This window comes from Lynx canadensis, chromosome B1 (genome assembly GCF_007474595.2).
Source record: "Lynx canadensis isolate LIC74 chromosome B1, mLynCan4.pri.v2, whole genome shotgun sequence".
NCBI classification, from domain to species: domain Eukaryota; kingdom Metazoa; phylum Chordata; class Mammalia; order Carnivora; family Felidae; genus Lynx; species Lynx canadensis.
Window position 1 is genome coordinate 96,074,658 of NC_044306.2, and position 24,692 is coordinate 96,099,349.

The 24,692-nt window shown below is 35.9% G+C and overlaps 1 protein-coding gene across 6 annotated transcripts in view; it reads right to left on the minus strand.

Annotated features, from left to right (window-relative positions):
* Positions 1-24,692, minus strand: part of CB1H4orf33 (chromosome B1 C4orf33 homolog) — a 131,860-nt gene that overhangs the window by 47,298 nt on the left and 59,870 nt on the right. For all 6 annotated transcript variants that reach the window (XR_003968350.1, XM_030313077.1, XM_030313076.1 and 3 more), the window contains one exon: positions 9,445-9,620. Coding sequence is in view for 5 of the 6 variants with exons in the window: in XM_030313077.1 (XP_030168937.1) it covers positions 9,445-9,620 (176 nt within the window). In the remaining variant the exon portion in view is untranslated. The remainder of the gene's footprint in view (positions 1-9,444; positions 9,621-24,692) is intronic.

A 24,692-nucleotide genomic window follows, 5' to 3' on the forward strand; every position in this document is an offset into this window, starting at 1 on the left:
AAAATCAATGTACAGAAATCAACTGCATTCCTATACACTAATAATGAAGCAACAGAAAGACAAATCAAGAAACTGATCCCATTCACAATTGCACCAAGAAGCATAAAATACCTAGGGATAAATCTAACCAAATGTAAAAGATCTGTATGCTGAAAACTATAGAAAGCCTATGAAGGAAATTGAAGAAAATATAAAGAAATGGAAAACATTCCATACTCATGAATTGGAAGAATAAATATTGTCAAAATGTCAATACTACCCAAAGCTATCTACACATTCAATGCAATCCCAATCAAAATTACACCAGCATTCTTCTCAAAGCTAGAACAAGCAATCCTAAAATTTGTACGGAACCACAAAAGACCCTGAATAGCCAAAGTAATTTTGAAGAAGAAGACCAAAGCAGGAGGCATCACAATCCCAGACTTTAGCCTCTACTACAAAGCTGTCATCATCAAGACAGCATGGTATTGGCACAAAAACAGACACATAGACCAATGGAATAGAATAAAGACTCCAAAATTGGACCCACAAATATATGGCCAACTAATCCTGACAACACAGGAAAGAATATCCAACGGAAAAAAGACAGTCTCTTTAACAAATGGTGCTGGGAGAACTGGACAGCAACATGCAGAAGATTGAAACTAGACCACTTTCTCACACCATTCACAAACATAAACTCAAAATGGATAAAGGACCTGAATGTGAGACAGGAAACCATCAAAACCCTAGAGGAGAAAGCAGGAAAAGACCTCTCTGACCTCAGCTGCAGCAATTTCTTACTTGACACATCTCCAAAGGCAAGGGAATTAAAAGCAAAAATGAACTATTGGGACCTCATCAAGATAAAAAGCTTCTGCACTGCAAAGGAAACCACAAGGCAACCAACGGAATGGGAAAAGATATTTACAAATGACATGTGAGACAAAGGGCTAGTATCCAAAATCTATAAAGAGCTCACCAAACTCCACACCTGAAAAACAAATAATCCAGTGAAGAAATGGGCAGAAAACATGAATAGACACTTCTCTAAAGAAGACATCCAGATGGCCAACAGGCACATGAGAAGATGCTCAACGTCACTCCTCATCAGGGAAATACAAATCAAAACCACACTCAGATATCACCTCACGTCAGTCAGAGTGGCTAAAATGAACAAATCAGGAGACTATAGATGCTGGAGAGGATGTGGAGAAACGGGAACCCTCTTGCACTGTTGGTGGGAATGCAAACTGGTGCAGCTACTCTGGAAAACTGTGGAAGTTCCTCAAAAAATTAAAAATAGACCTACCCTATGACCCAGCAATAGCACTGCTAGGAATTTACCCAAGGGATACAGGAGGGTGATGCACAGGAGAACTAATACCCCAATGTTTATAGCAGCACTTTCAACAATAGCTAAACTATGGAAAGAGCCTAAATGTCCATCAACTGACAAATGGATAAAGAAATTGTGGTTGATATACACAATGGAATACTACTTGGCAATGAGAAAGAATGAAATTGGCCATTTGTAGCAACGTGGTTGGAACTGGAGAGTGTTATGCTAAGTGAAATGAGTCAGGCAGAGAAAGACAGATACCACATGTTTTCACTCATATGTGGATTCTGAGAAACTCAACAGAAGACCAGGGGGGAGGGGAAGGGGGAAAAAAAGTTACAGAAGGACGGAGGCAAACCATAAGAGACTCTTAAATACTGAGAACAATCTGAGGGTTGATGGGGGCTGTGAGGGAGGGGAAAGTGGGTGATGGGCATGAGGAGGGCATCTGTCGGGAAGAGTACTGGGTGCTGTATGGAAACCAATTTGACACTAAATTTCATAAAAGCAAAACAAACAAAACAAAGGAAGGAATGATGCTGGAGAACCATACAAGGAAAAAAAAAAGGCCTCTACAGAAGGAAAGTATTAAGACAGATACACGAAGATAAGAAAGAGATGTAGAGATTAATGGGGGGGGGGTCAGATATGGGGGTGTGAGAAGAGAAAAGAGGAAAAGAAAAATATCTGTTGCCATCACCCTAATCTTTGGATTGAGTCAGGCCAGCTACCCCACCTCTCATCTTCTTAAATTCTTGAGCCAACAATTCTCTCTTTCTGCTCGAATTTCCTAGTTTCACTTCTTTCATTTACAAATAAAAGAATTCTGATGAATACAGGAGACTTCCAATTTTACTTACAAATATATAGAGGTAACTTTATAAATCAAAATATTTCAAGTCATGAATATTCAAGATTTTCAACTTTGGGCACTATTTTTTGTTTCATGTTTTTAATATGTTATGCCTTTATATGATTAAAACTGTAAAATATTTGCATTTTACTCATTGAAATTATTCTCTTTTGATATCTGAATGCCCATACAATTAATAAGAGTGAAGAAAATAAATGATTCATTTTGAAGAAATTATACTAGCAATTCAAGTTAATATAATAATTATTAAGTTATCAACAGATGCAGTATAGTATGGGGATTAAAAAGCATGGACTCTGAAGCCAGATAACCTGGATTCAAATTTAGACTCTGGCACCTACTAGCCATGAGACCTTGGTCAAGTTATCCAACAGAGATATGTTTCCTCACCTGAAAAATGGATTATGGTGTGCTTAAAGCGTTTGAAAGGTGAAAAGTGCTTAGAATGGCATCCTACACAATGTTAGCATTACATTAGTGTTAGTCATTATTATTACTGTTATCTAAAACAATATCGTGTTTTAAAATGCCTCATTGAAAAAAAAAATCTTCATTGGTTGACTCCTCATCTCAGAGTTTACTTTAGTGAAAGAAATGAGTATCAGAACTGCTTGATAGATGTGCAAAAGTTTAGGTATACACATCCAAAGTAATGAAGCATTTTAGCAACGTTAGTAGTTCCAAACACAAGAATAACATGGCGGTTCCCTCTGCCACCTACCTTTTTTCTCTAAAGAAGAGGAATGCAGTGGAAACCAAATTATCTTACTGGGAATTTGGGACTTGAGACTGAAAGAATCTAATGCTGATGCTTCTGCCTATTTTCTACAACAATACTATAATGTGTTTTTAAAAATGTTGTATTGTGATTCAGAGATCGCTCCCTCAGCTATGTGGAGGACCACGCATGCTCTGTAACCACGAGGAGCACTCTGAGTCTTGTAAATTGTAAAAACACATTGTAAGCTTTACAAAAATCTAAAATAGTTACAGAGAGGGAAGGAAGCAAACCATAAGAGACTCTTAAATACAGACAGCACACTGAGGGTTGATGGAGGCGGGCGGGGGGGGGGGGGGGGAAGAGGAGATGGGAAAATGGATGATGGGCATTGAGGAGGGCACTTGTTGGGATGAGCACTGGGTGTTGTATGTAAGCAATGAATCATGGGAATATACCCCCCAAACCAAAAGCAGACTGTATACTCTGTATATTAGTCAACTTGACAATAAGGTCTGTTTAAAAAAATAATAAAAATAAAACAAAAAATTCTGCTGGCCATATTCAGCCATTGGGATGCATGGTTATACGTCCAAAAGTGAATAGTGATTTTATCTGGGTAGTAATATTACAGATTACTTTTATTCGTGTACTTTTTATTATTTCCTAAGTATTGTACAATGTATATAATTTTCTTTTATCAACAAAGGAGAAAAATACACAAAATATATGATCTTTTTAGAAAAATTATAGGTTCATGACTCAGCTACATGTAACTGAATTTGATAATTTGTTGCATCTAAGAAATCCTAAAAGAAGCCTTGGGAGAAGAACATAGCATAAACAAGCACTTCAAGCAAAAACTTTACCAAAAGATAAATCTATGGGTGAGGTTAATTTTAGGAGGTGAAGAACATCCTTAGATGGCTGGCTGTCACTGAGAAATGTCCAGGATAGCATTTTCAACAGGCAGAATGTGAAGTGATTCAAATAGATTAGATGTGGTAAGTGCTTTTTCCGTGTGGTAAAATTGTATTTAATTATCCAAATAACATCTAAAGAATTTTTTCTTTAAAGCTAGAGCCATGCAATGCATCTCTAAACCATACTTCTTGACTGAACATCTTTACAGACATCAATATTGTTTGTCCAGCACAATTAGGGCCAGAAGAATCCATATACCCTCGTACGGACTTTGTATAGAAGCAAGTGATGCCACCGACAGAGCTGAATATATCACTATAAATTTTATAATTTTAAAGTTTAAAACAAAGGCTTTGGAGCTCAGAATTCATCTCATTAGGAAATTAGCTTCTAAATTTTGTGTGCTTGTTGACTTAGGATCTATAAACCATGGGAGAGGTACAGAACTTAGTGAAGTTGAATTAATATTCTAATAATAGCACCCTAAGGAAAAAAAACACTAGGTATCATGACTATCTAGAAGCTCTGTACAGTTTTCAGCTCTATCAGACTAGTTTCATGAAAAGTCACTGGTCCTGATGAATTTAAATCAGGAAGTGATTTAAGCCAGGAAGTGGGTCAGCCTTAGGAAATACCATAATCCCTGTTACCTGTGTGATTTTGCATTTCAGAGGAATTGCATAGTCTGCTTTAATGCTTCTAACTTTGTACAATGCCTACCATAATAATTATGGGTGGGACTCATCCATATTTTGCAAACCAAACAGAATGTTTGAGAGTTTAATGACTTTAAAAAACTGTTTGGAAAGCTGTCCTTAAGAAGCAAGCAGCTTTAGTATGCATTAAAAGAGAATTTACCAGCAGAGTTCCACCTTGAGGTACTGTTTCTTCTTGTTTTACAAAAACAAAACAAAACAACATTTCAAAGCAGTACATCTAGCAGTCCCACAGACCTGTCTCTTGCTTCAACAGTGTTTGAACCAAACAGACCCATAGATGTCCCTTCTTCCAGCCTCAGACCACCCTCCAACTTCTTTTCCAGTTGCAACCTTTGGAACCATCTTCTCAGCCATCCTCTGCCTCTGGCAATGAGCCAACATCATATTTTGAGCTTAGCTCTTTATTGCCAATCAACTGTGAGCTCCCACATTCATCAGAATTATTCCACCAGGGTGGAGACAGCACTCAACCGCCTGATCAACATGCATCTTCAGTCCTTCTACACCTAACTCTCTCTAGGCTTCTATTTTGACTGTGACAATGTGGCTCTGGAGTGTATAGAAGCTTCTCAGAGACTTGGCTGGACTTGGCTGAGGAGAAGCTCAAGGGCAACAGTGTCTCTTTTAATTTTTTTTTTTAAGGTTTATTTATTTATTTTGAGAGAGTGTGTGCACAGCAGAGGAGGGGCAGAGAGAGCGAGAGAGAGAATTCCAAGTAGGCTCTGCACTGACAACACAGAGCCAGATGCAGAGCTCAAACTCAACCATGAGATCATGACCTGAGCCAAATCAAGAGTCAGATGCTGAACTGACTGAGCCACCCAGGCATCCCAGTGTCTCTTGATGCAAACCAACTCAGCAGCTGTGCTCTCTTCCAGGATATGCAGAAGCCATTCCAGGATGAGTGAGGTAAAACTCTGGATGCCATGGAAGCTACCATGGTCTAGAGAAACCCTGAACCAGGCTGTTTTGTATCTGTACGCCTAGCATTCCAGACCTACATCCCTGTAACTTCCTGGAGAACCACTTCCTGGATGAGGAAGTGAAACTCATCAAGAAGATGGCAACCACTTGACTGATCTCCCAGGCTGGCTGGTCTCTAGGCTGGGCCAGGCCAGTATTTCCTGGAAAAGCACACCCTCAAGCAGGCTAGAGGCCTCTCTGGCATCCCCTCCTGTAAGGCTTTTGCCTGAGCCTCTCTGTGCAGCCACTAGGTAGCTTTTTAACCACCCTGATGCCCTCTCCCAAGCCAGGGACCAAGTGGAAACAATTGATGTTTTTGCAGAAAAAAAAAAAGATTCAACAACTATAAGTAAAAAACAATCATATTGAGACATCCAGAAAAAGTCAAGAAAGTAAAGATTGTAAAAAGTCACATTCTGAAGAAGGAAGATCTAGAACCTTAAAAAATAAAATTTTATATTCAACATTACTGCAAACTACTTTTTAGAAAATTCAATATAACTTAAAAATTAAAAATTAAAAAATTCAGCGTAACATTCTCATTAGCTGGTGAATATTAAATGTTAAAGCAATTTATCTGTTGTCCATACAAAATATTCTATTCCAAATTTACATAAATACACATATATACAATTGTTCCAATTGTTTCCCAGAATGATTTCACTGAAATATTAATTCGACAGAATTTTTATAGATAAGTAAGTATTAAATGTGGGAGGCAGCATAGAATAATAGTTGAGTTCAAATTATGCCTACTTCACTTACATGATCTTGGGCAAATTTCTTAACTGCCTTATGTCTCAGTTTCCTAATCTATGAAACAGAAATAAAACTGGTATCTGGGTCATAGGACTAATGAATGAAGTGTTTAGAATAGTGTCTGGCACATAGTAAATACTCAGTAAATGGTAGTTGGCATGGTTACTGATATTGCCATGTAAAGAAAAAAGTACAGTAGACAAATATGTGATATTTTGGGTTAATAATATAAAACAGATCTCTCAGGGCACATGGGTGGCTCACTAGATTAAGTGTCTGACTTCGGCTCAGGTCCTGATCTCACAGTTTATGGTTTCAAGCCCCATGTCAGACTCTGTTGTCAGCACAGATCCTGCTTCAGATCCTCTGTCTCCCCCTTTTTCTGGCCCTCCTCTGCTTGCTGTCTCTCATCTTAAAAAAAAATAAAAATATAAAAAATAAAACAGATTTCTAAAGGATTTTTTAGTTATTAATATGATAATATTCATAGTGACTCTCTAAGGGACAGAGTCTGCAGAGCTTTCCAAGCTTTTCTCACTAGAACCTTTTTTCCCCACTCAGCATATTTTTCAAAACTAATATCAATGAACAGGACTGAAGGATGTAAGTAAAAAAAAAAAAAAAGAGGATTTCAAAAAGAATTTTTAAAAAAAGACAATACAGACAAATCTGTCTACTGTAATCACTTCAGTAAGGAATTTTTAAAATCTAGTTCTAAAATCAGACCTGGCTTTGAGTACCCACTCCATTACTTATGTACTGTGTGATCTTAGGCAAGATAATGAAATTCTCTGAGTCTCTGCTTCCTCATTTGTAAATCTCATGGGATTGCTGTGAGGATTAAATGGAACAAGATTTGGGAAGTACTTGCCAGAGTGCTGTCAAACTGGGAACAAAGATTCTGCTTGGAGCAGCCTGTGCACTGAAGTGTCTCCATTCCCCTACCCCACCCAAACAAGGCTATGACTCTCTGATGCTGAGTATAACTTGAGAAGCAGGAGAACTCAGATTATCTCCAAATATTTCTGGCTAATGACCCATTATTGCTGGTATAAGATTTTTTTAAATAATAACATCAATCCCAACCATAAAAGAACTATGGCATAACAAATTATTCAGCTTCATGACTGAGCCCTGCTGAGACCATGTTGCTACCATACTTAGGGAGGCCAAAGGACACTGCTCAGAGATATTCTATATTTTCTCCTGCTTTGTATGTGATTGCTTCTGTTAGATTTTTCTATTTGTTATTATTATAAATTGGAGAATTAATATAATTAATTATATTGGAGTTTGGGTAGGATGGAGGAGGGTAGTTCTATCTGTAGCTAAGCATAAATATTATAATAAAACAGTGCCTTATCATAAGCACACAATAAATATTCCCATGCAGGGTTGGATCCAGGATTTGTGGGGCAGAAACTTATACAATTTGGGAGGGCCCTGTCTGAAAAAAAATATATATAAAATCAGACACAGGACCTTAGAAGGAACCCGTGCAAGGGGCCCTGAAGCATAAGCTTTATTAGCTTTATAGTAAATCCACTCAGAGGACAGAAAAATATATATTCCTGCCTTCAAGCAGTTTTAAATATAATAAAGGAAATAAGACAGTACCTAAGAGTTTAAACAGCAGTGTAAATTATAAGAGAAAATTCAATATCGTGATACATAAAGGTCACAAAGCAATACATAATAAATGGGTAAATGAATGGCATAGTTAATATATATTACAGGAGTTCAAAAGATAAGCTGATCACCATGAACTGGATTACCCTAGAAGGCTTCACAGAGGAGGTAACATTATAGTCAGGTTGAAAAGGGAGGATAAGGGTAAGCAGAAAGAAAGGACAATTCTATGTGTTCAAAGGTTCAAATCATTTAAGTTAAAATGACAGGCCTGCTTGGTTGAGGCAGAGGTTTCTGGAAGATAGAAATTGAACACAGTTTGGGAGCAGCCAATTAAAGACTCTGAATAGCAGTCTAGCAATTTGGGGCTTAACCTTGCAAGCAAAATGGAGCTACAATCTTCTCGAAAATAATGAAGTGGTGTTTTAGGACCACCAGCCACGTATTTGTGTATGGGATAAGCAGGATTAGAGAGACATTGGCAGCAGGAACACTATCTGAAATCATATTATAATAGTCTAATGGTCCAAGAAGTAATGTTGAGGATGGAAATGAAGGGACAAATTCATGGAACATCCCCAAAGAAGAATCAATAGGATTTGATAACTAGTGAACAGGGGAGGTGGGGTAAAATGGTCAGTGACAACACAAGGATGTCATCTCAAACTTAAGTTAACCGAAACTGGAAAGTCAAAAATAAAAGTGATTTTGTATGATGACAGGTTCCGATTTAGGTGTGAAAATTTGGGATAAAAAACATATTCAAGTTTTCATGTCTATAACCAAAGTTATGAATATGGTTTCAAGAGAGTTTTCAGAGAAAGAATTTCTTCTCATCAAATGCTTAAGAAGTGAATTTTTTTTAGCAGAACAACAGTATATATTGGAAGGTACTGGATTTGGAGTCAAGAGGTGCTAGATGCAGACACAGGTATGTTTAAAGTAGCTAGACTACTGGATCCCTCACAGAGCTCCAATACACTACTGATTCCATGACAAGGTCACCTTCTATTTTCAAATTGTTCAATCAAATCTATACATTAAAACAACAGAAAATATATAGATGAAAAATCTTTATCAAAATATATAGCTAATTTTTACAAGTATCACAATACTACTGTAAATTTTTTTAAAAAGGGGGTGCAGCTTTAGTTTATAGTTCCTAGAGCTTAGAGAACACTCAATTTAAATTCAATGATGCATGCTTTGCAAATACCACTCAACACCTAAAATAAAATAATTATCTATATTTATTACTTGGACTAACATTTTCACAGGCCTTGCTGATTATTACTATTTCATAGATAATTTTAAGTACCTATGAGATATAGACTGTTCACCCAAAATCCTCATTCCAAGTCACACAGTTTTGATCCCAGCTCTCCATGCCATTGAATTTTCAGTTTCTCACTTAGGTAGCATGAGGTATCTGTAAACTCTGAGAGGAGTAATAGATATGGTAAAAGAGCACCCCATATATAACACGTGCTCTCTATTTCTCTCAGCTTTGGTACTCGAAATAGAAAAGTTTCACCTTCATACTCCCAGGGTCCATCACGAGGCTGATCTGCATACTCTGGTGGTGTTGGGAGATCATCAAAGAAAGCATTCACTTCCATCAGTAAGCCTTGAATCCCAGATTTAAACTTGAGACTCACAAGCCTGTGCAACACTGGTAAATTTTCCCATGCAGTAAATTCTATAGTCCAACTGTCAAAAAGACACAAAAGAGCAAATACTATGATGTAAATAAAGCAATGTGTTTCTTGCTCCTCAAGTCTTGATCTAATTAAATTTAAATAAAAATTTTTACTACTATCCTCAAAGCAATCAACACCTGCATTACATTTTAAATAATTCTAATTGCAGTAAAAAGTTTTTATATGGTATTCACCCATAGCAAAATTTGCACAAAAAATATTTTGAGGAATTGCTTCCTTTGACTTAATACACAGATACATTTATTTATGTAGTATTTATAATGTTTAGTGATGTGAATTTGCTTTTATTCATTCCACAAGTAATTTTTGAGGACATAATATGTGTGCAGCTTCTCCTTAGGTCCTACGGAGAAAATTCAAAGAAATCAAAGATGTAATCCCTGACGTAAAAGAACATATAACCTTTATAATCACAAAGCAAAGATAAAAATATACATCTACAAACTAATGAATTGTTCAAGGAAGCATAGATTTAGAACCAGATTGGATTACACAGAAAAGTAACAGAAATATGGAGATAAATGTGAAGTTGTAATAGTCAGAAAATGCCTCCTGGAACTTAAGTTTCACGAGAAAGGAAAATACGTGTATTGAATATAACTATCAAGGATAGTTTATTTTGGGTGTTTATTTTGCCTAATTTAATTTCAAGCTTTTCAAAAACTTAAAATAATAACACCAATTGGTCAGCATTTATTATTTACGTTTCATGCTAGTTGCTAACTTCTAGTATTCCCCTAAAATCTATTTGATTGTTGTTCTTACCTAGATATACATTAAATGTTCATTAATGCTAATCCTTTAGTGAAACAAACATTTGTGTAACCACTATCTGCCTTTTCTGTGCTATGTGTTAAAACTACAAAAACAAGACATTTCCCTTGCCCTCGGGTAACTCCCAATCTAGTAGGAATGAAAACTGTAAACAATATGTGAGAAAACTGTGAAAAGTGCTTTAATAGAAGTTTGGAAACACATAGCAGGAGCCTCTGGTTCTGACGGTGGGAACTGGAAGAATGGGGAATATCTCAACACTTGACAGAAGTTACAGTTAAAGATGCGTAGGAACAGAACAGGAAAAGAAACCTTTGATGGGAAACCTATAACGGGAAACCTTTAATGGGAAACCTATAAATGGGAAAATAGTGTGAACAAAAGCACAGAGCATGTGAAAGACAAAGAAGAGATGGGAGAGCAAATACAAAGGGAGCATATGTGCATGGTGGGAGGTGGAGGGTGCGAGGTGGGGGGCAGTGATACGATGACAGAAATGATGCTGGTAGAAGGGGGTGCAGAGATCTGGATAGCTAACATCAGGGCTGCATACTGAAGCCATGTGGAGCCAATGAAGGGTTTTAAGCAGAGAATTTACTGACAAGGTTCCTGTTTCAGAAGAATCACTTTGGAGGATGTATAGAAGAACAAAAATACTGTAAGAAATTTTGAAGTCTTACCTAAAATTTATTTTTCTATCTCAACTTCCCCTAATGATACTCGTAAGCTTTCATTTTCAAAGTTAGGGTCTTTATTTCAAATGATTCATTTGAACGTCTGAAGAGAAAACTGTCTTGAAGAATTGAACTCAATTCAATAACAATGGAACTCTTTATTCCCTCTGTACAACATAATACTTCTTGAATGTCCCAGTGCTAGATACACTCATGTCTTCTCAATTATTCCTTTCTCGTTATATAAAGAAAATTAACCAAAGCTATGCTGACTGAAGGAAGAAAGCAAAATTTAGAGCCAAGAATAAATTACTATAAGCATTGAATACTATAGGTTTAAACAGCCATTTAGAAAACTATCCCATCATAAAAGCAAAAGAAATGTATCTCTGCAAAAGTTTAAAACTCGATATATTCAATGGTATTATTGTTCTTTTGCTCCTAAATATTCTTAAATTATGTCTAGCTTTGAGCTACTTTTGTGTAGAAAAAGAGTTGGAACAATTTTTAAAATGTATTATGGTGATAGGTTTTTTTCCCTTTCTTTATAAACAGATTATGTTCTAATATCTCAAAATGGTCAAAGGCATTCTTCTGGCAGCTTGCAAATATCAGTAAAAATATCACCTCTAGTAAAAATTCAAAATGTCATGTAATCTTAATTTTGTACTAAAATTTAGTTGTTTTGTTATATACTTTACAAATAGCAAATGCCAACAAGAAAATTTATGGAACAAAATAGAATTAATATGTATGGACAGAAAGCACGTATTTTTTTTATTCTAGTATTCAAATGTTCTCTGGAATGAAACTTCACACTTAGTATATAAAGAAAAGCTTAAATGCAAAAACAAAACAAAAACCTCACAACACTATATGCAACAGTTTTAGGTATCCTAATGCTCAATGCTGATGCAATTAAGACACCAACCCCCTTCTAAAATACCTCAATGTTCACCAAATTTTCAACTGCTTAAAGACAGCTTTCTATTAAATTTATGAAATTCCCATTTGATGCCAGCACTACATAGAACAGAATTTGGCCTATGAAGTTTGGGTTTTATTTTTATTTTTTTAATCAAATTCCCACAAAGGAATAATACATCACCTGTAGTTAACAGAGACGTTTTTTGCCAAAAGTGCTGACTCCAGAAAGGCAACACGAAATTTTTCTAAATTGAATTAAACTTCTAAAAGTCAATAAAAGAGCAGATTACACTCAATATACATGTTTTGTTCAGCTCTATAACCTTTTACTGACTTCTCTTCTTCTCATTTTTAAAAAATTGAGATAAAATTGACATATATTAGTTTCAGATGTACAACAAAATCCTTTGATATTTGTACTCATGTGAAGTCATCATCACAATTGGGCTCGCTACCATCCTTCACCATTCAAAGTAAAAAATTCTTTTTTTCTATCCTTATGATGAGAACTCTTATGAATTCTCTCGGCAACTTTCACATATGCAATGCAATATTATTGACCATAAAAACCATGCTGTATATTACATCCCCATGATGACGCATTTATTTTATATCTGGAGATATGTGCCTCTTGACCTCATTTACCCATTTCTCCCATCCCTAACTCCTTTCCCCTCTCACAACCACCAATCTGTTCTTTGTATCTATGAGTTTTGTTTTCTTTTGTTTAGATTCCACATTGAGAAAAATCATACATTATTTGTCTTTCTCTGTCTGACTTATTTTACTTAGCATAATGCCCTCAAAGTCCACTCATGTTGTTGCAGTTGAAATAATTTTCATTCTTTTTTATGGATGAGTAGTATTCCCTTGTATATATACACCGCAGTTTCTTTATGCATTCCATCCAGTAACATTTAGGTTGTTTACATATCTTGGCTATTGAAAATAATGCTGCATTGAACATAAGGAAGCATGTATCTTTGAATTAGTACAATTCCTGGATCATATGGTAGCTCTATTTTTAATTTTTTTTTTGAGGAAACTCCATACTGTTTTCCATAGTGACTGTACCAATTTACATTCCCACCAACATTGCACAAGAGTTCCCTTTTCTCCATATCCTTGCCAACACTTGTTATTTCTTGTCTTTTTGATACTAACCATCCTAACATGTGTGAGGTAATATCTCATTGTGGCTTTGATTTCCATTTCTCTGGTAATTAGTGAAGTTGAGCATTTTGTCATGTGTCTGCATATCTTGTTTGGGAAAATGTCTATTTAGTTCCTTTGCTCATGTTTTAATCAGAACATTTGATTTTTTGTTATTGAATTGTAGGCATTCTTCATATATTTTTGAATATTAACCTCTTACTTAATATATAATTTGTAAATATTTTCTCACTTCTGTAGATTATCTATTCTTTTGTTGGTTTCCTTGGCTTTTAGTTTGATGTAGTCCCCCTTAATGATTTTGCTTTTGTCACCTTTCTTTAGGGGTCAGATCCAAATTAAATTTAGTGCTCCTGGTTTCATTGATCTGTTCTATTGTTTTTTTAGTTTCTATATCATTTATTTCTGCTCTAATCTTTATTACTTCCTTCCTTCGACTAGCTTTTGGCTTTGTTGTTCTTTTTCTAGATCCTTAGGTGTAAGACTAGGTTCTTTCCTTGAAATGTTTTTGCATCTTAAGGTAGGCCTTTTTTGCTATAATCTCTCTTAAAACGGCTTTTGTTGCATCCTAAAGATTTTGAACTGTTGTGTTTTCATTTTCTTTTGGCTCCATGTATTTTCTAATTTCCTCTTTGATTTCTTGGTTGACCCATTTGTTGTTTGGTAGCATGTCATTTAACCTTCGTGTATTTGTATTTTTTTCTAGATTTTTTCTTGTGATTGATTTCTAGTTTCATACCATTGCAATCAGAAAAGATGCATGATATGATTTCAACTTTTTTTTTTTCAATTCATTGATTCTTGTTTTGTGACCAAACATGTGATCTATTCTGGAGAATATTCCATGTGCACTTGAAAACAATGTGCAGGGGCGCCTGGGTGGCGCAGTCGGTTGAGCGTCCGACTTCAGCCAGGACACGATCTCGCGGTCCGTGAGTTCGAGCCCCGCGTCAGGCTCTGGGCGGATGGCTCGGAGCCTGGAGCCTGTTTCCGATTCTGTGTCTCCCTCTCTCTCTGCCCCTCCCCCGTTCATGCTCTGTCTCTCTCTGTCCCAAAAATAAATAAAAAACGTTGAAAAAAAAATTAAAAAAAAAAAAAAGAAAACAATGTGCATTCCACTCTTTTAGGATGAAAGGCACTGACCATACCCATTAGGTCCATCTGATCCCAAATACCATTCAAAACCATTGTTTCTTTGTTGATTTTGTTTGAATGATCTGTCCATTGATGTAAGTGGGGTGTTAAAAGTCCCCTACCATTATTGTATTACTGATTTCTTTCTTAATTTCTGTTAATAGCTGCTTTATGTTGGGTATATAAGTATTTACAGTTGTTATATCTTCTTGTTGTATTATTCCCTTTATGATTATGTAGTATCCTTTCCCTTTTGTTACAGTCTTTGTTTTAAAGTCTATTTTGTCCTAAGTATTGCTACCCCAGCTTTCTTTTTGTTTCCATTTGCATGATAAATGTTTTTCCATCCCTTTGCTTTCAATCTACATGTGTCTTTCATTCTGAAATGAGTCCCTTATAGGCAACATATAGATGCGTCTTGCTTTTCTATCTATTCAGTCACCCTAAGTCTTTTGATTAGAACTTTTAATGTATATTCAGAATAATTATTGATAGGTAAATACTTATTGCCATTTTGTTACTTGTTTTATGGTTGTTTTTGTAGTTCTTCTCTGTTCCTTTCTTCTCTTGCTCTCTTCCCTTGTGGTTCAATGGCTTGCTTTAGTGATATGCTTGGATTCCTTTCTATTTTTTGCAAATATGTTATAGGTGGGTTTTTTATTTGTGATTACCATTAGGTTTATATATAACATCATAGCATATAGCAGTCTATATTAAACTGATGGTCACTCTTACATTTAAACCTATTCTAAAGGCATTAAATTTTTACACCTCCCCCACCATGTTTTATGTAAATGATGTCATACTTTACATCCTTGTATTTTGTGATGTAAGGTGCCCATCACCTCCTAAAGATCCCTGTACCTCCAGTGCACATTCTGACATTAGTAAATAAATCTTCCCTTAAACTTCAAGCATTTTTCAAACTGCTGCTTCTATGCTGTATCTTGGTGGGGTTGTTTGTTATGCTGTCTCTTTAAGAGTGGAGACTCAGTTTCCTATAGCCCTCCAGTACTCCCAGAACTGAGTCTGTCAAGTTTTAAAGTACCCAGAGTTAAAGTCCAGATTTTAAAACTTGTGAAGTTAACCCCCACTGATTTTCAAAGCCAAATGTTTTAAGGACCTGTCTTCCCAGTGCAGGTTCCCATGTCTGGGGTGCCCAGTGCAGGATCTATTCCTCTCCCTTCTCCATGTTTGTGGTATCCCTCCCATTTGTGGTTAATCTTGCCAGGAAATTGATTCCTGACTGGGTCTCTGAACCTCCAGCCTTTTTTCCATGTTGCCTCAGAATTTATTCCATCAGTTTTCAGGTCATTTTCTAGGTTAGTTGCACTGATGTGGCTTTTATCTAGGTGTACCTCTGGGATGAGGTGAGCTTAGGATCCTCCTACTCCATCATCTTCTGAGGCTGTCATGTTAAATCCTCATGTTGGATTGACCCCTTTTTTACTATGTAATGCCTTTCTTTGCCTTTTATTACTGTCTTTGTTTAAAGTCTGTTTTGTCTGATGTAAGTATTGCTACATCAGTTTTCTTTTCATTTCCAATTTCATGAAATATCTTTTTCCATATCTTCATTTTCAGTCTTGTATATCCTTACATTTGAAGTGAGTGCCTTATAAGCAGCATACAAATGGGTCTTGTTTTTTTATCCATTCAACAACTCTATGTCTTTTGATTGGAGAATTTAGTCCATTTACATTTAAATGAATTATTAATAGGTATGTACTTATTTCCATTTTGTTAATTGCTTTCTGTTTGTTTTTGTAGTTCTCTCTTCCTTTCTTCTCTTGCTCTCTTCCCTTGTAGTTTGATGACTTTCATTACTGTTATGGTTAGATTTTTTTTCATTATCTTTTGTGTATATACTATAGGTTTTTGCATTGTGGTTACCATAAGGGTCACATAAAACAGCATATATATATATATATATATATATATATATATATATATATTACAGTCTATTTTAAGTTTATAGCAATTTAAGTTTAACATATTCTAGAACTCTCTATTTCCCCCATCAATGTTTTGTTTGGCTATATCAATAGATATAGATAGGTATATAGATGTATAGATTTATCAAGAATAAATCAGAATATTATATATGTTATATATATACACATAAATGTTTTTTTTTAATTTTCATTCTTTTAAGTGTAAATGTTTTGTATTTTTTGATATCACATTTTACATATTTTTATTTTGTGTATCTCTTACTAGCTATTATAGTTAAAGTTAACTTTCCTACTTTTGTCTTTTAGCCTTCCTACTAACTTTATGAGTAGTTAATCCACTACCCTTACTATATATTTACCTTTACCAGTGAGATTTTTACTTCCCCAACTTTCCTATTACTAATTAATCCTTAACAATCTGTTGATAGTCTTACGGGGTGCTTTTGTATGTAACAAATTGAGTTGTTTTTCTCTTGCTGCTTTTAAGAGTCTCTCTTTACCTTTAATTTTGACATTTTAAGTATAATGTGTCTTGGTGTATATCTATCTGGGTCCATCTTATTTATTTATGTATTTAATGTTTATTTTTGAGAGAGAGAGAGAGAGACAGAACAAGCAAGAGAGGGGCAGAGAGAGAGGGAGATACAGAAGGGAGACACAAAATCCGAAGCAGGCTCCAGGCTTCAAGGTATCAGCACAGAGCCCGACGCAGGGCTTGAACTCATGAAACATGAGATCATGACCTGAGCCAAAGTTGGACACTTAACCAACTGAGCCAGCCAGGCAACCAGGGTCCATCTTATTTAGAACGCTCTGTGCTTCCTGGACCTGGATGTCTGTTTACTTCTCCAGATTAAGGAAGTTTTAGTCATTATTTCTTCAAATAAGTTTTCTGCCCCTTTCTCTCTCTTCACCTTCTGGGACCCCTATAACACAAATGTTTTTCTGACTGGTGTTTTCCCACCAGTCTCTTAAGCTATCTTCACTTTTTTAAAATTATTTTTTTCTTATTGATGCTGTTTGGGTGAGTTCCACTATCCTGTCTTCTAGATGGCTGATCTGTTCTTTTGCCTCATGTAGTTTGCTGTTGATCCACTCTAGTGTATTTTTCACTTCAGTGATTGTATTTGTCAGCTCTGTGACTTCTGTTTGGTACTTTCTCATATTTTCTCCTTGTTGAAGTTCTCACTGTGTTCATTCATTCTTCTGAGTTCAGTGAGCATCTTTATGACCATTACTTTGAACTCTTTATAGGGTAGATTACTTATATCTATTCCTTTAAGGTGTTTTTCTGAAGTTTATTTTCTTCTTTCATTTGGAACATATTCCTCTGTAATCTCATCTCACCTGACTATATGTTTCTATATATTAAGTATAACAGCTACCTCTCCCAGGCTTGAAGGAGTGGTCTTTCATAAGAGAGGAGTCTGATCATTCAACCTTGCCCTAGCCATTGATTGTCTCTCCAACCTTTGTGATTACCCAAGCAACCTGATTTATTCTTGATAAATCTCAGTTGTTGAGAGTATACCAAGATATGTCAGTGTTCCAAACAGTGGAATCTAATGTCAGCACCTAGTCTCAGGCTGCTTGGAAGACAGATCCTCAAGCAGCAGCTTTTAAGGTTTGCAAATACATACAATCCTGTGGGACCACAATTTTAAACATTTTTGGCCTCTAGGCTAGGAGATCTGGAGGTGTCCCCTAGCCAACAGTTGCAAAAATCTTGGTTCAGACAAGTGTATAAACTCCTTTCTAGTAGGTACCTGTAAGCTGTAATGAGGGCAAAGGAGAGTGCAAAGATGGTGTCTCCCTGTCTAAGTTCCCTGAGAGCCCCATCATAGCCTTGCAAATCTGAAGCTTATCTCTTAGACTGAAGCTCCAGGCCAAGTAAATAGTCATCAGTGGAAGACTGGGGGTGTGTTTCACTCCACTGTCTGTGCAGTGGCCTGGGAGTGATAGCCTGCTGAGAACTGTCTTTTTTGATGCTATGGTCCTGTGGGACCCATGCCCAAGTCTTCCTGGCCACCAGGGTCAGTTGACCAGGGGCATCTCCTATGTGGACTGCATGTAACCTCTGGCTTTAGCAAGGCAGTGGGAGAGTGTTGAGGCTGGGGCACACCCTCTGGCTTTAGCTAGGTAGTGAAAGAGCACTGGGGTGGCAGGGCACATCTGTTGGCTTTAGCAAAGCAGTGGTAGAGTGCTTTCTGTGCATCTACTAGCACTTAATGACTTTGTGCTAGCAGCAGGAGTGTGCTGTGACTGCTTGTGACCACTTGCAGTAGCAAGGGAGATGGTGAGAGCAAAAATGACACCAGTTAGTGCCTCCATCATTGGAATCCCAACTTTCCCTGCCACTCTGGCAGATGCTTTAGTTCCATATATATATATATATATATATATATATATATATATATATATATATGTGTGTGTATTAAAAATATATATATATATGTATATATAGATATAGATATAAATATTTTTAATTTAGAGACACTGCAAGCAGTGCAAGCAGGGGAGGCACAGAGAGACAGGAGGACAGAGGATATGAAACAGGCTCTGCACTGATAACAGCAAGCCTGATTGGAGGCTTCAGCCAAAGTCAGACACTCAACTGACTGAGCCACCCAGGTGCCTCCTGGAAGATGCTTTAAGATTAACAAAAGAATCTCCTTCACATATAATCTACGTGTTTTTCAAACTGCTGCTTTTGTGCTGAGCCCTGGGGCAAGTGAGTCCACATGCAAGCCCTTTAAAAGGAGTAGGTCAGTGCCCAACAGCATTTTGGTTCCCTTGGACATTAGCCCCATTAGTTTTTAAACCTAGACATTTTAGGTGCTTGTCTCTCTAGTGCAGGTCCCAAGGGTTGTAGTGCCTGATGTGGGCACACACGCCTCACTCATCAGAAAAATGTTCCAGACTTATGAGATCCTTCCCAATTGTGGAACACAGCACTACGGGTGGGGTTTTTGGCAAGACCACATCTCTGCCTCACCTACTGTTTCAGTGTAGCCCTCTTATCTGTTGTTGCAAAAGAGCTGTTTAGCTAGTTTTCAGTTCTTTTTTGAGGCAATTGCCCCATATATAGTTATAGATTGTCATATCTATGGGAGGAGATGAGTTCAGTGCTGCCATCTCGTTGATAGTTTTCTGTTTAAAAAGTCATTAAATGGAAAACCACCAATGATTTTCAATGATAGTCACTGGAAACCAAGCTGCATTAAAGTTAGAGCTGAGCTATATCAAATTAGAGAATTTTATTTCTAGATTTTCTACCTGCATCTATAATGGCAAAAAGTTAATGGGAGTTATACAATTATGTTGAGTCCATAGAATCAATGTAAATACACAGTCTGGGTAACTAAGCTAAAAACTCCTTGCTACATCATTTCCTCAATTATAGGACATACAATTTTTGTCCAGTTTTTTTCAAATAAATACATCTATTGTCCACCTTGCTTTTGTAGACACCATCTTTTGAAAAGGCCAATAACTTATGCAGGCTTCTGTAGTCATTTTATATCCTTCTGATAAATATATTTGAAATTATATTTTTCACATCTAATACTAGTATTGAGTTACAATTACTTTTTTTAACATTTTAATTATAGATGGGCAGAGAAATTGTAATATCAAACTAATGTCATTTGCTCTGTAGAAGGATTAGCTTATTTTACAAAGTGTATGAAGTATCAGCAAAATAAAAATGATTAGTTTCATCTAAAGAGATGTAAACATGGCTAATAATTTATTTGTATTAAAATCACTGGATGGGGCGCCTGGTGGCTCAGTCGGTTAAGCGTCCAATTTCGGCTCAGGTCATGATCACACGGTTCGTGGGTTCGAGCCCTGCGTCGGGCTCTGTGCTGACAGTTTGGAGCCTGGAGCCTGCTTCAGATTGTGTCTCCCTCTCTCTCTCTGCCCTTCCCCTGCTCACGCTCTGTCTCCCTCTCTCTCAAATATGGATAATAAAACCTTAAAATTTTTTTAAATAAATAAAATCACTGGGATTACCACTTTGAATTCAAGAATATAGGCATATATGTGCTATTGATACAAAGTTCCTTTATAGAATAAAATGGTGAAACTATTTATAATCTGAATTTATTCATTTGAAATTATAAATACATAAAATATATAAATATATAAAATTATTCTAGGTAATCTAGTAATCCTATGTATTATCATACATATATCAAATTTAAATATGATTTAATAAATAACATTTTTACTCCCAGTAAGATATAAAACAATATTTTTTTAGTTTTAATTAAGCCTTAACTGTAAGGAATACAAAGAACAAAATAGGAAAATAAGGTTTAAAATTATATAAGGGTTTCCTACATACATTTCTAGTAACTAAAATAGTGATGAACTGATACAAATAATATTATATGAGTAATATAGAATATGAATTTGGGAAAAAAGTCACAAGATCCACATTGAACTACACAAAATTATAATACCATAAAGTTTGTCCCACTGTAGAACAAGGTGATCTCTGAAATTACAAGGCGGTGAATTCAGAACCATAAAAAGGAAATATTACTTCACAACCTTTAGTTAACCTGTAGCTAGGAGGTCATAAAATCAAATTCTGTGGTTGGATTTAAAAGCTGGATAATTTTATAGCCACTCATAATATCAGGGTTCAAGCTCATTGCCTTCAGTGGCTGGACTAGAATTCTTTGATCATTCACATCAGTAGACTACTAGGAATGAACGTATGTGGTATGTTTTGTCTTAAAGTTTAAATATTGAAATAACTTCTTGGGAGTCAAATGACACTGTTTACCACACTAGTCTCCTTTCTAGGATGTGTTAGAATGGTGAAGAATGGAAGGCAGAGGAAGCTGTCTTCAGAAGTCAGAATTTATCATTCTATTATGACAGAGTCTTCCCATCAATTTACAGGCACACATACACAGTAAACCTATGTTTGATAAAACACTGGCATCAGATGGAGGCTAGTATCCATATTTCCAGTTTATTTCATCTTGACTGATCTGTTTCTAAACTGAAATTTCACTTTTCCAGAATGCCCACTCTTCTCTACATGGTACATTAACTAGTGAGGATACTTCCTATATCTATTATCTGCCTAAAGAATATAAATTACAATGTCTTATCTATGCAAACTTTTAAATTGCTTTTTAAAATGTACTGCTCTTTCATCTTTAAACATTTTTTAAGCTGTTATTTCTTGCCTCTGTGCCTTTGCTCACTCTGACTCTATCACTGAAATGCCATCATCTGCCTCTCCCACTTCAAGGATCCATTTTAGTTTCAGTTTCTTCTGGCTCTAAAGAATCCTGATCTCCTCAGATTAAAGGGAGGAGATCTACCCTGTATGTCCAAAATATTGCATCTATATTTCTCATATTTATCCATTTCTACCTTATTCTAAATGTATGCGTAAATGAATATGGCTTACCTCTTGATTAGCTCTCTTGTAGAGTGTAAAAATCTTATAGACATAAAAGTCTTATAAGTCATCCCTTGTGAGTTTCTCAGCACCTAGTCTAGAGTCTTCAATGTGCCAATTGCTCTGTAAGTATCTGTGGCACAAAAGAATAATTAAATGAATGAGGTTTGATGTTTATCTGGGTGTGTGCTTCCTTGGACAATAACGTATGTGAAGATTACTTTGTGGCATACCTGTTATCGGTATCTTTATATAATTCTTACCTCTCTTATTCCACCTGGCAATTATTTTATTTTTTGGTTACTTTTGAAAATTCTAATACTTTAAAATAACAAAAATAAAGTTGACCAGTACAAAAATTTTAAAAAAAAATCTAAAAATAAAAAATTCTTAAATCCAGTATTCATATGAAAAGAAATGCTGTAATAAAAATGTAGAAATAAAAGAATGCTGAGACTGTCATTATTTTAAACACAGTCTTGTGGTTGTTTCTGTGTAGAATTAAATGAAGTACCAAAAATATCATTTTGTTAACCTACTTCTTCCATCTAGTGGCAAAAAGCAGTAAGAAAAAAATGTCCTAGAAAAACACCATGATGAAATGGTTCTAAATGCCATTGCAGGAACTACTGGTGGTGAAGAGTCCAACATCCAAGGTTTAACTTATAAGTATATTTAAAAAGTATATAAAGTATTACAAAAAATAATTCTAGCAAATTGACAGTGTTCAGCTAGGATAATTGAGTTATGCAATTACGTTGCATATGTGTATTTGTACATTTTAACAAAGACTTCTGGTACATATGTAAATGTATGTATCACCCTGTACTAAATCAGGATGAATTTGTTTGGGTATACAGTTGTATTTCTGGACCAAATTTTGGGTAATTATTTACAATTCTATTATTCCTTGACCGTCAGCACAGGGCTACTGTGTTGTTATAAGCTTCAAGAAATATAATTGAAAACCACTGTAATTGACCTATCCCATTGGAATTGTTAGTCAAAATACTTCTGCAATAATAGGCAGTGAACTACTTCATGGCCTGAAGCATAAGGTCAAGTGCAGGGTGGGGGAAGTCACAAACTTTAAAGAAGGCACAACCATTTGGTCTGCATTGTTAGAGCTGCTTCAAAAACATTAATGAAAAATAACATGCAATGCATAGCATAATTGTACATTCTCTGCACTCTCAAAGGCCACCAGCTTATCCCTAATACATGAAGTTTGACTGCCCTTCTAACACTTTGTTTGCCTCACTGCAAATGTAATTAATATTTTAGGAGTTAAATGTTGGGTTATGCTAAAATGGAAAAAATGTTCTCCAAGAAAGCAAGCTTTTCCCCTTCCCCTATTTAAGTGAGGCAACTAACTGTATAATGGTAACATAAATTAAGAGTTTGTTGGGGTGTCTGGATGGCTCAGTTAGTGGAGTGTGAGACTCTTGATCTTGGAGTTGTGGGTTCAAGTCCCACAATGGATGTGGAGATTACTTAAAAATAAAATCTTTTTTGGGGCGCCTGGGTGGCGCAGTCGGTTAAGCGTCCGACTTCAGCCAGGTCACGATCTCGCGGTCCGTGAGTTCGAGCACCGCGTCAGGCTCTGGGCGGATGGCTCGGAGCCTGGAGCCTGTTTCCGATTCTGTGTCTCCCTCTCTCTCTGCCCCTCCCCCGTTCATGCTCTGTCTCTCTCTGTCCCAAAAATAAATAAAAACGTTGAAGAAAAAAAAAAAATTAAAAAAAATAAAATCTTTTTAAAGATAAAAATAAATAAATATAAATAATAAAAATAAAAAATAAATTAAGAGTCTTTCAAAGTTTAAAAATATATTAAGACTACATATTGGAAATGAAAGTATTAGGGAATATCATAATTATTTCAAAGTCAATATTTTAATTAAAAGGCTCTTTCCTAATTTTCAAGAACAAAGAAACCCTCCTTAACACCCTGAACCCCAAAAGCAAATGTGAGTATAGTAGGATTGGCTGTAATGAAATGAAGCATAAGATCAGAGAATGGAAAAAATTCATTCCAAAGCACCCAATCAATTTTTCTGACCCTGTGTAATCTGAGTTGGAGTGAGGTGATTATATGGTAAAAAATTTTTGTACAAAAGTATCTAGAGAACAGAGACATATTTTCATATTTGGATAGAATACATTAATGCTAAAGGCCTATCCAATATTTGAAACCTTATTCTTTGTAATTAAGGAGGAAGAAAGGACTGTCATAATTTGCACACAAATCCATCTGAGTTATTATATCCAGTCACTCTTGTTTACTTTTCTGAAGCCAACTTGTAATTATTAGTTGATCACCTTTAATATTCAAAATATTTCTGAAGGACTCACAAGATTACAAAAACAAAAAAAGACCCACAAGGTAATTTTGAAATATTTTAGGCTTCTAAGTTAAATATTTTTCTTTGCATGTCACATAATTGCTTTTTATTTCTGAGTCTACACATTGTTTTAAATAAAATCAGAAGTTACAGATGTGCCCCAGTTTTGACTCAGTCTACTGGACTTTAACACAGAATTTTTCACCAAACATCAAATCTCTCTGAATTACCCACAAAAATCTGTATGTCCCATGAAACATAAGGTTTGATGCTGAACATTCTTTTAAATTTTTTTTAACGTTTATTTATTTTTGAGATAGAGAGACAGCATGAACGAGCGAGGGCCAGAGAGAGAGGGAGACACAGAATCTGAAACAGGCTCCAGGCTCTGAGCTGTCAGCACAGAGCCCCACGCGGGGCTTGAACTCACAGACCGTGAGATCATGACCTGAGCCGAAGTCAGATGCTTAACCGACTGAGCCACCCAGGTGTCCCAAATGCTGAACATTCTTTAACAGTTCCAAATTGTTCTGCTAAATATGCACTATCACAATGAAACTTCATTTATCTGAAACTCTAATAATTAGGAATATTTACCAGTATAGCCAATATCTTATTTCTCTATAGAGTTTTATAGGGTGCCTGGGTGGCTAAGTC